General features: G+C 32.4%; 1 protein-coding gene across 1 annotated transcript in view; it reads right to left on the minus strand.

Annotated features, from left to right (window-relative positions):
* POT1 (protection of telomeres 1) overlaps window positions 1–13,223 on the minus strand; it is a gene marked incomplete at both ends in the record, with an annotated part of 85,496 nt that overhangs the window by 44,052 nt on the left and 28,221 nt on the right. Inside the window, one exon of the mRNA XM_080701443.1 lies at window positions 11,880–11,994. Coding sequence (XP_080557569.1) covers window positions 11,880–11,994 — 115 coding nt within the window. The remainder of the gene's footprint in view (window positions 1–11,879; window positions 11,995–13,223) is intronic.

The following is a 13,223-nucleotide window of genomic DNA, read 5'->3' on the forward strand; positions in this document are numbered from 1 at the left end:
CAAGCAACAAAATAGACCTCAAATGAAATTCTAAAATTCATAATAATTTAAGTATAACTACAGGGAAACTAGAGATTAGTAAAAATATTTAAAATTATAAATAGCTGTCAATATCTCAATTTATAGAAGCTAAATGAAATACTTTACTATTTCTCAGAAAGGAAACAAAATAAAATAAATTATTGGTGTTAAGCAAAATACGTTGCTCCAAAGTTTTCAACTGCAGGGGAAATTGTACCAGTAAGCTGTCAACAATTACTAAAGTTCACTATGTCAGGTAGTATGCTAAGGTGTGTGTGTGTGTGTGTGTGTGTGTATGTAAATCTCCTTGAATTCTTACATAGTCATTTACAGTAAAAATTATTGCTTCAAGCTTTAAAACAAAAGAACTGGTTTTATAACAAAGACTAGGCAGGGTGCCCGAGTTCTAACATCTTATGGGTCACAGAGTTAAATGCATATGTGCTTGTTGTATATTTTTAAAAACATGAAAAATGACTCAAAAATTAATTAGAATTGTGGTGGAGAGTTTCCCAAATTGGGTAAAGTCATGCTGTACCTGAACTATACTATAGTACTTATTGTTTTATTCATTTGTCTTAAAACAGAATTACTAAAGAACATATCATTGCAATAAAATTTCACCTATACATCTATCTCAGATATGGACCCCAAGGACATTATCACAGATTCTATCATAATTCATTCTTGTAAAGCTTGTAGAAAAATGCTATTTGTTAAAATTGTGTGATAATTAATTTTTGGTATTTGATTCATAAAGTGAATGAATCAATAAAAGAAATAAGTCAAAAGTAGTAGCTTCTGAAGTATTTGAACAAGTTAAATCCTAATGGAAAGACAATCAAAGACATATGTCCAAGTGTGAGGGTATTTAAAGAGGAGTTACAGTGAGCAGTAAGAGGAAAAGAGAGAAATGGCATCCTAAGCCAGGAGTTGGCAAACTATGATCCACGAGCCAAATCTCACCATCTGTCTATTCATCTACCCAAAGCATTCAACTTTGTTTTCATATAAATGCACTTATAAGTTTATATTACCAGTTTATGAAATATTTAATTAAGCTACTTAGAGTAACAGGTGGAATGATTATCAACAGATCTGGGAGGAAACAAAATTTTAAGAATACAATTCTTAGCAGGGCGTGGTATGGCACGCTTGTAATCCCAGCATTCCAGAGGCTGTGACGGGAGGATCACAGTTCGCAAACAGCCTCAGCTATTTAGTGAGGCCCTCTGCAACTTAGTGCAACTCTGTTTCTAAAATAAGAAAAAGACTACCATGTATATGTATATGTATATGTATATGTATATGTATATGTATATGTATATGTATATGTATATGTATATGGCTGGGGGTATAGCTCAGAAGTACAATGCCCCTGGGTTCCATCCTTGGTACCATACACACAAAACATAAATAATACAATTCTTGTGAGAATGCAGCTTCACTACTAGAAGTAGAAGTAAGCCGGTACACTGGTCAGTTTCTAATGGTGAGAGTATAGGACAATAAAATGTCTATAACAAGGTTTTACAGATAAGAGGATGGTTAAGGAAATTTCTAATTTAAATTACTCAGTTATGTGAAGATGCTAAAATAAATGTTATATAACTCAGATGTAGTATGAATGAGAACACAGGAAATAATTTAACAGTGACTCACCACAGAAGACCTGAGAAAAATGCCAGAAGATTAACAGAGACATTTTAATCAAAAAACAGACAGTAAGGTTGCCAGACTTACTGTTAAGTCTTCTCCGTTCATAGCATTTGTAACACATAGTAGTTGATCAATCTTCTTCATAAAATTAAAATGTTTTTATCTACCAAATACATGAAACTTGTAAAACTTTACAACTTCTGAGCCTGAAAATCACTAAGTCTCAGTGTGCATTAATTTTCTTAACTGAAAAATGGGAATAAAAGTATTTACCTCACTGGACTGTTGTGCTTAGAACAGAGCCTGGCATGTTTAAGATTCATTAAGTGCTCACAGGTAGGAATAGCAAAGGCAGGACTTACTATTGCTCATCACAATGCTCTTTTCTAATAAACCTACATATAACCTCAGATTGTCTTAACAAACTATATACTATCTAAAAATATTTTGCCGAGATACAGAACCAATCAATCGCAGTTGGCATATAAAATGAAAAAAAAAAATTTAAAGAATTATAAACAAATTTCAGTTTGAATTCCCACCGGATTCTCAATTAATTGCTATCAACATGTCAAAGGAAGAATCCAGTGGTTAACAAGGATACAGAACTGAAAATTTCCAGAACACAAGTGAAAAATAACCATTAATTTGTCTCACCTGGTTCATAAAACAAAATGCCAAAGAGATAAGCCAATTTTAACAAAGCAAAAGGGTAGTTCAAGAGCCAAAAGGATCTAACATATAGCTTAAGACTTAGGATAAAGAAGCTAGCCAGATGTTATCAACAAGGCAAAATGCTAAAATAGGTTTTATTTGGTTGGTCCACGGCACAAAAAGGTTTACAATACTGATTTAAAAATAATAAAAATGCTTTTTATTTTCTCTTTGCCTCATTTTTCATTATTCCATAAATAAAGGTACAAAGTTAAAGTTAATTTACCAGTCTTGTTTCATAGACATTTTTAACATCACCAGGGAAGCTGGGAAGAGTACAAAGAACTTTAATAAATCAACATTCTTAATTTACTTAAATAGTATAAGAGTCTATGATATACATCTTTAAAACAATAAAATGTTGATCTTCATGCTTTAGTAACTCACTATATTTAAACTGCTTACAAAGTGTTTTTTACCAATTTTACACTTTGGTAATACTTCACAAAGCTTGATATAAATTTGGAAAAGATAATAAATGATAAATTAAGCTCTCAATTCTCCAATCTTGAGCAATTCACCTAATTTCCTCAGTATGATTAAGTGTAAATTGCCTTAGAATTTTACTATAAGAGAAAGTTGGTAGTTCATCTAAGCAAGGTCTTTAATCAAAGAAGCATGCATGCATAAATTATATAATCCACAAAAAATCCATCCATGAAAGTTGCTTCAACTCCTTTTTATCTACTCTGCTGTTTTTAAATCACTCCGTATTTCAGCAACACTTTCATTTGTATGAAAATATATTGAGAAAATAGTTTAGTAAAAGCTATGAGGACAAATCATAGAATCAAGGCTGCATTCTATGCTACAATCTTCTTTTACAAGAAAACAGTACACAACAGAAAAACGAGAGCACTCCTTTATTACTCTGTGGTGGGGGTCATTTCCTTTCAAAGTTTTATTTTACTGCAAGACCATGAAAGGTAGGAGAGAAAGCATACATATTATAATGTAAATATTATAATATATAGTGATACAGATCAATAGACTAGATAAATGTTAAATCTAATTTTTAACATTGTTATTTTAGTTGTAACTTGGGAAAGAGCACATAGACACACATATGTGCTGCCATCTAAATTCATCTTTAGTTTGTTGAAAGCTATATCCACGCACAAGATCAGAGGACAGAGAAGTACAGTCTGTGGGTAGCTGCCTGTGGTTATAAACTTTTATATGTTCATTTCATGGTGTCTATGACTGATTTCAAGTTTCAGACATATTCCCTTTTTGTATATCCACCATTAAACTAACTCAGTATTCAGATTTTTTTCTTAAAGGATCAAACAGAAAATATTTTAGGTTTCGCAAGACATAGTTTGTTACAAAATCAAAAACTCAAGTTGAACCAGTGTAAATTTGAAACATTCTGCACCAATACATGTTTCAACATAAATCTGAAAATAGTGTGTTATATAAGAAAAGCGAGCTTCAAAAGCCATATATTGAATGATTATATTTATACAGAATGTCAAGAACAGGCAAATATTGGACTTTGCAACCTCCCAAACTGGGAAATAAATTTATGTTGTTTATAAGGTTCCCAATAGCCGGGCGTGGTGATGCACGCTTGTAATCTCTGTTCTTGGGAGATGGAAACAGGAGGATTGTGTAGGTTTGAAGCCAGCTGTTCTGGTTCAAGAGACCCTGTTTCCAAATTTTAAAAAAGTATAAAAATAGGTCTGGGAGTGTAGCCCGGAGGTAAAAGGGTTTCCAGAAACCCAGTACCACCAAATAATAATAATAATAATAATAATAATAATAATAATAATAATAATAATAATGTTCCCAATCTACAGTATTTTCTTATGGCTTCAGGGGACACATGCATAGCCTGATTTTACAACTTTTGAATAGTGTTTCAGTTAAAGATACATAGATGGTTCCAACCCTAGAATGGTTCAATTCACAAATTTTAAACTTTATGATGTGAAGGATCCATTGATTCTGCAGAAATCATTCACTGACTGTTGTCTTTTCCTAGGTTAGTGGTATTTTGCATGATACTCTTTCACAATGCTGGTCGGTGGCACCGAGCCACTTTTTTTCAAGTATGTTTCAGGTAAAAAAAAAAAAATCAGTATTTTACTGTACATACAGGGACATTTTTTGCTCCATTATTTCTGAACAAATATAGCACAGTAACTACTCATATAGCATTTACATTGTCTTACATATTATAGGTAATCTAGAGATGACTTAAAGTACAATAGAGGATGTATGTAAGTTATTCATAAATACTTCACTAGTTTATACAAGGAACTTGAGCATCTGCAGATCTGGGTATCCTTAGGGGTCCTGGAACCAATACCTGTGGTACCAAGAGGTGTGTATGTGTGTGTCCAACTGTTGGTATATTACATTTTGTATATATAATTCCTTTAAGAAGTTGATACCACTTATATTCATTTTATAAATAATTACCCTAACTTAGAGTATGAGTTCTATACAAAGGCTAATTTGGTTTCTTAGCTTATTTTTCTTTTTTGTCTTTTTATGACTGGGGATTGAATCCAGAGCACCACACTTTCAAGAAGGCTGGCACTTTGCCACTGAGTTACATCCTAGTCTCCTAATTTGGTTTCTAACATTTTAAATTCCAGAAACCAGTACACTCAATATATTTCCCTAAACCATAACAATATGGAGGAAACTAAAACACTGAAATTTCCAAGTAAATTATATTATCATAAAGAAAATAAAGATTGGTATAAAGAATCCTACCTACCCAAATACCATCCCCTTCCCAAATTCCTATATAGGCTGCAGAAAACAGTCTGCCCAATGATTAAAACTTGGGCAACAGCTGCACATCCCTCTACTTAACTGAAAATTATCACAAATTACATACTAGGATAAAACTTCCATCCCATACTCTTAATATCTAATAGACATGATTTAAGCAATATTTGTTTTAAAAATATAAATGAATGTTATGGAAACAGAAGTATATATTTTTCAGGACATGGAATGGTCTTGCTAAACAAAACAAAACAAAACCTAACATTCCATACAAATCTCACATATCTGTATCTCAAACATTCCCAGCAGTCAAATTAATGTATATAAGAGCTAGAAAATGCATCTCTAACACATATGACAGAAGAAAAATTAATGTTATTAATATATAAGAAGCCAAGAAGCCTCCAGAAACAACTGAGAATGACAAATCTTGAAATAAGGAATAGAAGATATTTTGATTTTTCTTAACCAATGATGTAAAAAATCAGGGGAGAGAGGAAGTATACAGTGAAGTAGAAAAAGCTTTCAAAGATATGTATAAAAGTAATCTATGACAACAAATGTTACCAGAAATCATTTGATATAAGATTTAATATAACAACACATTCATCAATACTACTAATAGCATGTCATTTGTAATAACTACCAAATAATTTTTCAAAGATCAAATGACAATGATAGCATTATCTTAGATAAAGTAGCTGACTGCATATGTAACCAATACAATATGAACAAATCAGTCATGTCATATTGTAAATTAAATACAGAAAGCCACAAATAAAAAATATTTTTCTTACTTTGATCCTAAAATATAAAGAAAGCATAACCAACAAAAGTACCCTACGTACTTAATAATGATCCATAACAAAGACTGGTGGAATAAAAGTTTGATGGGATTGCAAGTTAATACAACCACTTTGAAGATCAGTCTGTGGAGGATCCTCAGAAGAATGTGAGTGGACCTACCATATGACCTGTTATCCCACTCCTGGTATCTATCTAAAGTAAATGAGATCAGGCCACCACAGTAATGAATGCATGTCTATGCCTATAGCAGCACAATTCAAATTAGGCAAATCATGAAACCAGCCTAGGTGTCTATCAACAGATGAATGGATGGATTACAAAATTATAGGATATACACACAACAGAGTTTTACTTAGCCAAAAAGAAGTAGCATGTCATTTGCAGGGAAATAGATGGAACCAGAAAATATTAGGCTACGTGAGATTAGTCCATCACAGAAAGTGAAAGGTTGGAGGTGTTCCCTCATATGTGGAAGCTAGGGAGAAAACGGGATACAAGGCGAAACTCTAGACAAAAGGTGAGAAACCTCAGTGTAGTAATGGAGAAGACCTATTGGAGGGAGGCAGGTGAGGGGAGGGAGATTCAATGAAGAAAACTCTTCAGTGGACATGATGTACAAACACATTTATCAACACCGATGTGTGCACAGGGAAGGTAAGGACAGGGTGGGAGCCAGGGGAAGCTCACTGTGTGCTTGTTCACTGCGCATGTACGTCTCTACACTCTTAACTTCATCATGACGTATAATTACAATGTACCAATAATAATAAAAGTCAAAAAAGACTGCTACAAAAGCATAAAACTATTTTAACAAACATCTAATTATCCATTGTCTGACAAATTTTACTGTTTTTTTCCCAAAGTTTGGAATGTTGACCTCCTCTTCCTCATCTGTCAAAATCTAATTTACCCTCAAAAGTTGAGCTCAAATTCCAGCTTTCTTAGAAGGCTTTCTTTCCACTGTTAGACTTAATCTATTTTCAGTGCCGGTGCCCTTTGCTTGATCCTTTGGTTACAGTAAACAACTGTGCCTTGTATTAGCTAGCTGATCACATCTAGGTCTCCCTTGAAAAATCAGAGTCTATCATTTGTCACTATAGAGCACAACTAGGTCTAGCACAATGCTACAGAAGGCCAGCCAAAAATGATCTGATTGAATAAATAAAAAAAAAAAGTACTATGAGTCTTAAAAAATAAGATGATAGTACTTTTATGATTCCTTAAAATAATTCAAGTTATAAACTAATGAAAGGAAGGAATAATTCTCTAAAATGATAAGCTTATAATTTGATAAACAAGTCAAAAAGACAGAGTGCCGGGATATGCAGAGAAAGCCTCAAGCTTAATTTAAAAAGTCATTTTTGCTTATTAAAAAAAGGAAGCAATGCAAAGGCACCATGGCAGGGGAAGAAAAATATGCTTTCTCCACCTCCATTCTCCAGGTGAAAATGGACAGACTAGCTAGCAATAATATGGTATTATTGAGGCAGCTAAGGAGGAGCATAGTTCAACTTTCCAAAGCTTTAAAGAGGTAAGCAATGACCATAGCCCAAATGTTACTTCTATTTCAGAAAGTACCTAGAAAATTCATAGTAATTTTAACTCTTAAATAATGAAAACTCAGTGCCTTCTCCCTGCCAAAAATCACTGCTATAATCTCCAAAGTACTAAGAATGTAATATCTTTGCCTTTCTATATGAAAGAGATCATGTACTCCATAATGAGTCAATTTTGATGTCACCAATGACATTTTAATACAGGTTGATTCCATAATCTTTGAAGAATTCTTTCTTGGTTTTCACAATGAATCTTATAACAAGAGTTAGTATCTATGGTATTATATATCCTTCTAACAGAACTAAGACTTCTGAAAGAACAAAAGCTACATATCCTCCTGTGGCTGAAAATGTTGAGAAATGATGCATTTACTAACAGATAAAGACTGCTGCCAGAAATAAGATAGCATGTAATCATTAATATTCAAGATGAAAGAAAAAATACAATCAAGGAGTAAGAATGCCACTGTACCTAACTTAATTTACTATAATGAATTTAACATTCATAAAATGAATTTTAATGAAATTTAGGATATATCTAAATTTCACTTGCATAGAAGGAGTTTTCCTATGCCTAACTAGTAATGTACATCTGGATAATACTGAGATTGTGGCTTTGTATTTGTGAAATATTGCTTTATGTAACATTTAGCAAACACACAGCTGTGGACTGCTCCTATACATTTATTCTAGTACTATCCTGGGGTAATAGTAATGAAACTGATCCTTTCCTAAACACAAATATCAGTGCTATTTGTCTGACTGTCCTGCAGCATTTACTCCTGTTGAAGGATGAGTTCTGTCAAGAGAAATAAAAATATAACTGTAACTAAAGCTACAAGATGGATAGTTTTAAAACTTCACTGTCTTGCTAGTAGTGAAGACATCTTGCTGTGTCTGAAAGATGGATTCTTAAAGTTTCAATGACTATGTTCAGATAAAATTGATGACATTAATTTTAATTTAGTAGCTCAGAAGAAACATATTATCTCTGTACTAACAGATGGTTCTTTACTAGCCATCAATTTTTTACTAAGAAATGGGATCCAGCTAAACACATATGAAAGATATATAAAACACATATGCATATATAATAAATATTATACATCCCCATGGCTTTCATTTTTATGCATGGTTTAATTACATCACCAGAAGAAAGCAATGCTATACTCTAATAACTGAAACATTAATAGTCATCAGTGTTTTTGAAACACCTACCATTTTGTTCAATATTATCATGGTTAGGTCATTTATTTTAAAATGTTCTGTATGCTAATCAACTTACTGACAAATTTTCAATAGCTGGAATCAACATATCAACTATCAACTGCAAAAAAAGTTTATAAATGATACCTTCTACCATGTTAGACATTATTAATATTAGTATAGCTTTTTTTCTAAGCTTGGCAGACCAAAGTCAACCAGGGAAGACTGACAGTTTGGAAACAGATGACTTATTGTGCCTGAGCCCCAGAGGGGGCACATGTAAGATTCAGGGAGAAATCTGATGATGAGAGGAAACTATTAAGATAAAAGAATATGAGTGTTTGTTAAATAGCATGAGAAGTAGGGTAATAGAGACTGGGGAAAATAAAGCCAGAATGAAAATATCTGAAACATTTATTTTCAAACAAAAAATTCTCTACGTCAGCTTTAATGGTTTATGCTTCTTTTTCTTCTAAAACAACAGAACTCAGAAGGCTTTTCTACAAAACATCCCTTTGTGGTCTTCAGACTTAGTCTGAGTTCTATTTTAAACTTATCTCCAGATATAACAGTCTCCACATTATCACGTGCACAGAGTAAATCTCCATACTGAACATTAATAAAATACACTGATCACATGGAAATGAGATTCTCCCCTCCATTTAGTCCTCTCAAACTTTCAGCTCATGCCTCAATAATAAAATTTGAATGTATATCTTTATAAATAAAATGGTTTTGTAATATAAACTTACTGAAAACATCTTTGTGTTCCCATCATGACCAAAGCTCCAGTTACAGTATTTAAGGATAGTGTTTCATCAACACATTCCTTGTTTCACATTTTTGTTTATTTTTTAAATTTTCTATTGGTGCATTGTAGTCATACATCTTAATGGGGTACAAAATGACAGAGGCATACATACACACATCACTCATTTAGCCCTTCCCCAATTCCCACTCCATTCCCTCCCTTTTCCCTCCTTCTCATGTTTGGCTTAGTGATTGACTAAGTGACTTAGTGACTGATTGGTGTGTTTGTGAATGTACATCATGTATGTTTGGGAATTTCCCTCTTCCCCCTTCCCATCCCCCTTCCCTTAAGTTAGGTTGCCTTATTTGCTCATCTAGTTTCTCCTTCTTCATCTAGAGTTCCTCCTATTACCCATTTTTAATGTCTCAGAAATGTGAGTTCATCTTAAAAAAATAGAGTTTAACTGGTATTATCTGTAAATATATAAAAAAAATGTATAAGTATATAAAATAGTGCCTATAACAAATGTTTTAGAAGAAATGAAATACAGTAATCCTTGTTAAATTTAAAGGTGAAGTGTATGATTTTTGCTAACTTATTATTACCTCACAATAATTTGAAACTCATGCTTTTTAATGTACTATTTGACACGTTTTATCTTACATTATCATATAACCCTTTTTAATTTGCTTTAACAACTACCCAGGTATACAGATCAAAACTGATGCAGAGGTGTAATTTCAACCACTATGCTTTTCCTGAAGAGGTGGGTTAGGAAACACATCACATGAGATCCCTTTTAACAGTTTTAAGTGCATAGTGCAATGTTGTAGTGTAGGAGCACAATATTGTATAGTAGATCTCTAAAACACTTTCATCTTGCATAACTGAAATTTTATATCTACTGAACAGCAATTCCCATTTCTCCTACTCTCAGCCTCTGGAAACTACCATTGCCATTCTACTTCTGTTAGTTTCACCACTATAGATACCTGGTATAAGTAAGTGAAATTAGTAGTATTCGTCCTTTTGTGATTGGCCTGTTTCAATTAATATACTACCCTCAAGTTTCTCATGTGTTGTTATACATGACAGGGGTTTAATATGTCTATTAAATCAATTTGTTTCACAGTGTTATTAAATTTCTCTGCTTCTTTACCTTCTGTCTAAATGTTCTGTTATTTAAAGTGGCATATTCTAGTTTGGTAATATAATTATATGGCCATTTCTCCCTTCAGCTCTGCATTTGTTTAAGTCATATGTTGGTATTTTGATGTTGGTTGATAATTATTCTGTTTTCCTGGTGAATTGATTCTTTTTATCAGTATATAATTTCTTTTTTCTGGTATAACTATTCTTGACCTAAGGTCTATTTTGTTTGATAAAATTATGACGTGTCTCCTCTCTTGGTTATTTAGTTGACTGTTTCCTTTTTAGTCTACTTGGGTATTCTCTCTCTTTTGATTAGGGGATTTAATCCACTTATAACTAAAGTACTTACTGATGCTGATAGACTTTTTTTTTTTTTTTTTAGTTATTTTCTATCTATCCTACAACTCTTTTGCTCCTTTGGTCCTCTCTGCTATCTTCTTTTATGCTTGGTTGAGTATTTTTAATGATATGCTTTGATTTCTCTTTCATTTTCTTTTGCTATTTTCCAGTTATTTTCTTTGTAGTGATTACAAAGTTTACACAAAATAGCATATAGTAATAATAATCTAGTGTAAGCTTATAGCAACTTAATTTCAATCACATGAAAAAATTCTTTTACTTTTTCCCCAACATACTTTTATTATTAATGTGCCCCCCCCATATATATATAATTTTTTTTTGCAGCACTGAGGATGAGACCCAGGGGCATTCTACCTCCAAGTTATACCTTCAGCTCTATTTTTTATTTATTTTTATTTTTTCTGGTACTGGAGATGGAACTCAGGGACATACTACCTCCAAGCTGCACTCTCAGCCCTGTTTTTTATTCTTTATTTTGAAACAGGGTCTCACTGAGTTGCAATGGGCCTCACTAATTAGATGAGACTGTCCGCAAACTGCAATCGTCCTGTCTCAGCCTCCCAAATGTTGGATTTACAAATGTGTGCCACCACACCTGGCTCAAAAAAATTATATTTTTATAGTGTATTTGTTAATGTATTTCTGTGATAGTTATGGTTTATACATTTGTCTTTTAACTAATGTCCCAAAATTAAGAGATGTATGTAGTACTGCATGAAGCAGTTTATGTTCTATAGTAATGTTACTACAATAATTTTTATTTACTTATATATTTACCTTTGTGTTATTTGGGAATTATAAATCAAAACTGAACTTCTATTCAAAGACTTAGGGTACTCAAGAAACTGTGTTCCTGAGCCCAATAATACAGTTCCACTCCATAAAAGATTCACCATTTTAATACTTACCAGTTCCTTTGCTTAGATATGGGGGCTTAAAGAATTTCACAACACCATAGACATTTACAACTGTACCACCCTTTAGTTGATTCAGGGGTGTATATATATAATTTGTTGCTGGAGCCTAAAGAAAGAAGAAAATAGATATATTATTAAGTATATTTCAGTATCATATTTTTATGATATTTGTAAATTAGTAATTAACTATAAAACTATTTTTTATTTATTTATTTTATTTTTATTTTATTTTTTTGGTGGTACTGGGGATGGGACCCTTCTACCTCCGGGCTACACTCCCATACCTATTTTATATTTTATTTGGAAACAGGGTCTCTTAATCCAGTGAGGCTGGCTGCGAACCTGCGCAATCCTCCTGTCTCTGCCTCTCAAGTGCAGGGATTACAAGCGTGTGTCACCACGCCCTGCTATTCTTTTAAGATCTAAAAAAAGATGTAACTTCAAATAATGCAGAGCTTAAAGTTTACTGTACCAACCAGTTAGTTTTGTTTACAAATAACTTTGTTAATAAATCCGTATAATTCACTACCAGCCCATAGAAGTATAATGAGCCTACAATTTACCTGAAACATTATACTTCTTCAATAACAAAGTAGATAACAGTATATTAAATATCAGTAATTAATGTATAAAATGAAGTAGTAACGAAAAATAAGAAATACATTTGAAGTTTGTATATCTTCAATGGCAGAGATCTAAGAAATGAGTTTTACTAAGGAAAAGTAACTATATATAGGACTGGGAATGTAGCTCAGTGGTTGAGCATGCACCAAACATGTATAAGGACCTGGAATCCATCCTCAGTAACTCCCGGATCCCCAAAAAACTAAGTATAATAAGAATTTTTGAAAACACTTTGAAGGGCAACTAAAATATTGGTACTGTATCAATAAAGATTCTATGTCTTGTACTTTTAGAAAAAAATTTTCTAGGATACTCTCAAGGATATTAAAGACTCTAAGAAGCTCATAAGTAATTAAAACATTTTAGCTATCTTTAATTTAATATTTATCCAACTTACTTGGACTAAAAAATCATGTCTGAAAGATAAAATTTATACTGTATCAGACAGAGAAAATTCTAAAAATTATAGTTTCTGAGACGTTGGTTTTGGTTTATAACTTTACTATCACTTCAAAACTTACAGTACAATTTCTCTCTCCTCTTTCCCCCCATATTGTTACAAAGACATTACTAAGGCTTTAATAAAGCTAGGTTTCTATTCATAAACAGTATGGTGGCTAAAAATGGTAATAATAAAAAAAGATTACTGAAATAAATTACCATAAGTATGTAAAATAAAAAGAGAAAATGGTTTATAAGGCTATGTTTACA

This window comes from Muscardinus avellanarius (genome assembly GCF_963383645.1).
Source record: "Muscardinus avellanarius genome assembly, chromosome: 9".
NCBI classification, from domain to species: domain Eukaryota; kingdom Metazoa; phylum Chordata; class Mammalia; order Rodentia; family Gliridae; genus Muscardinus; species Muscardinus avellanarius.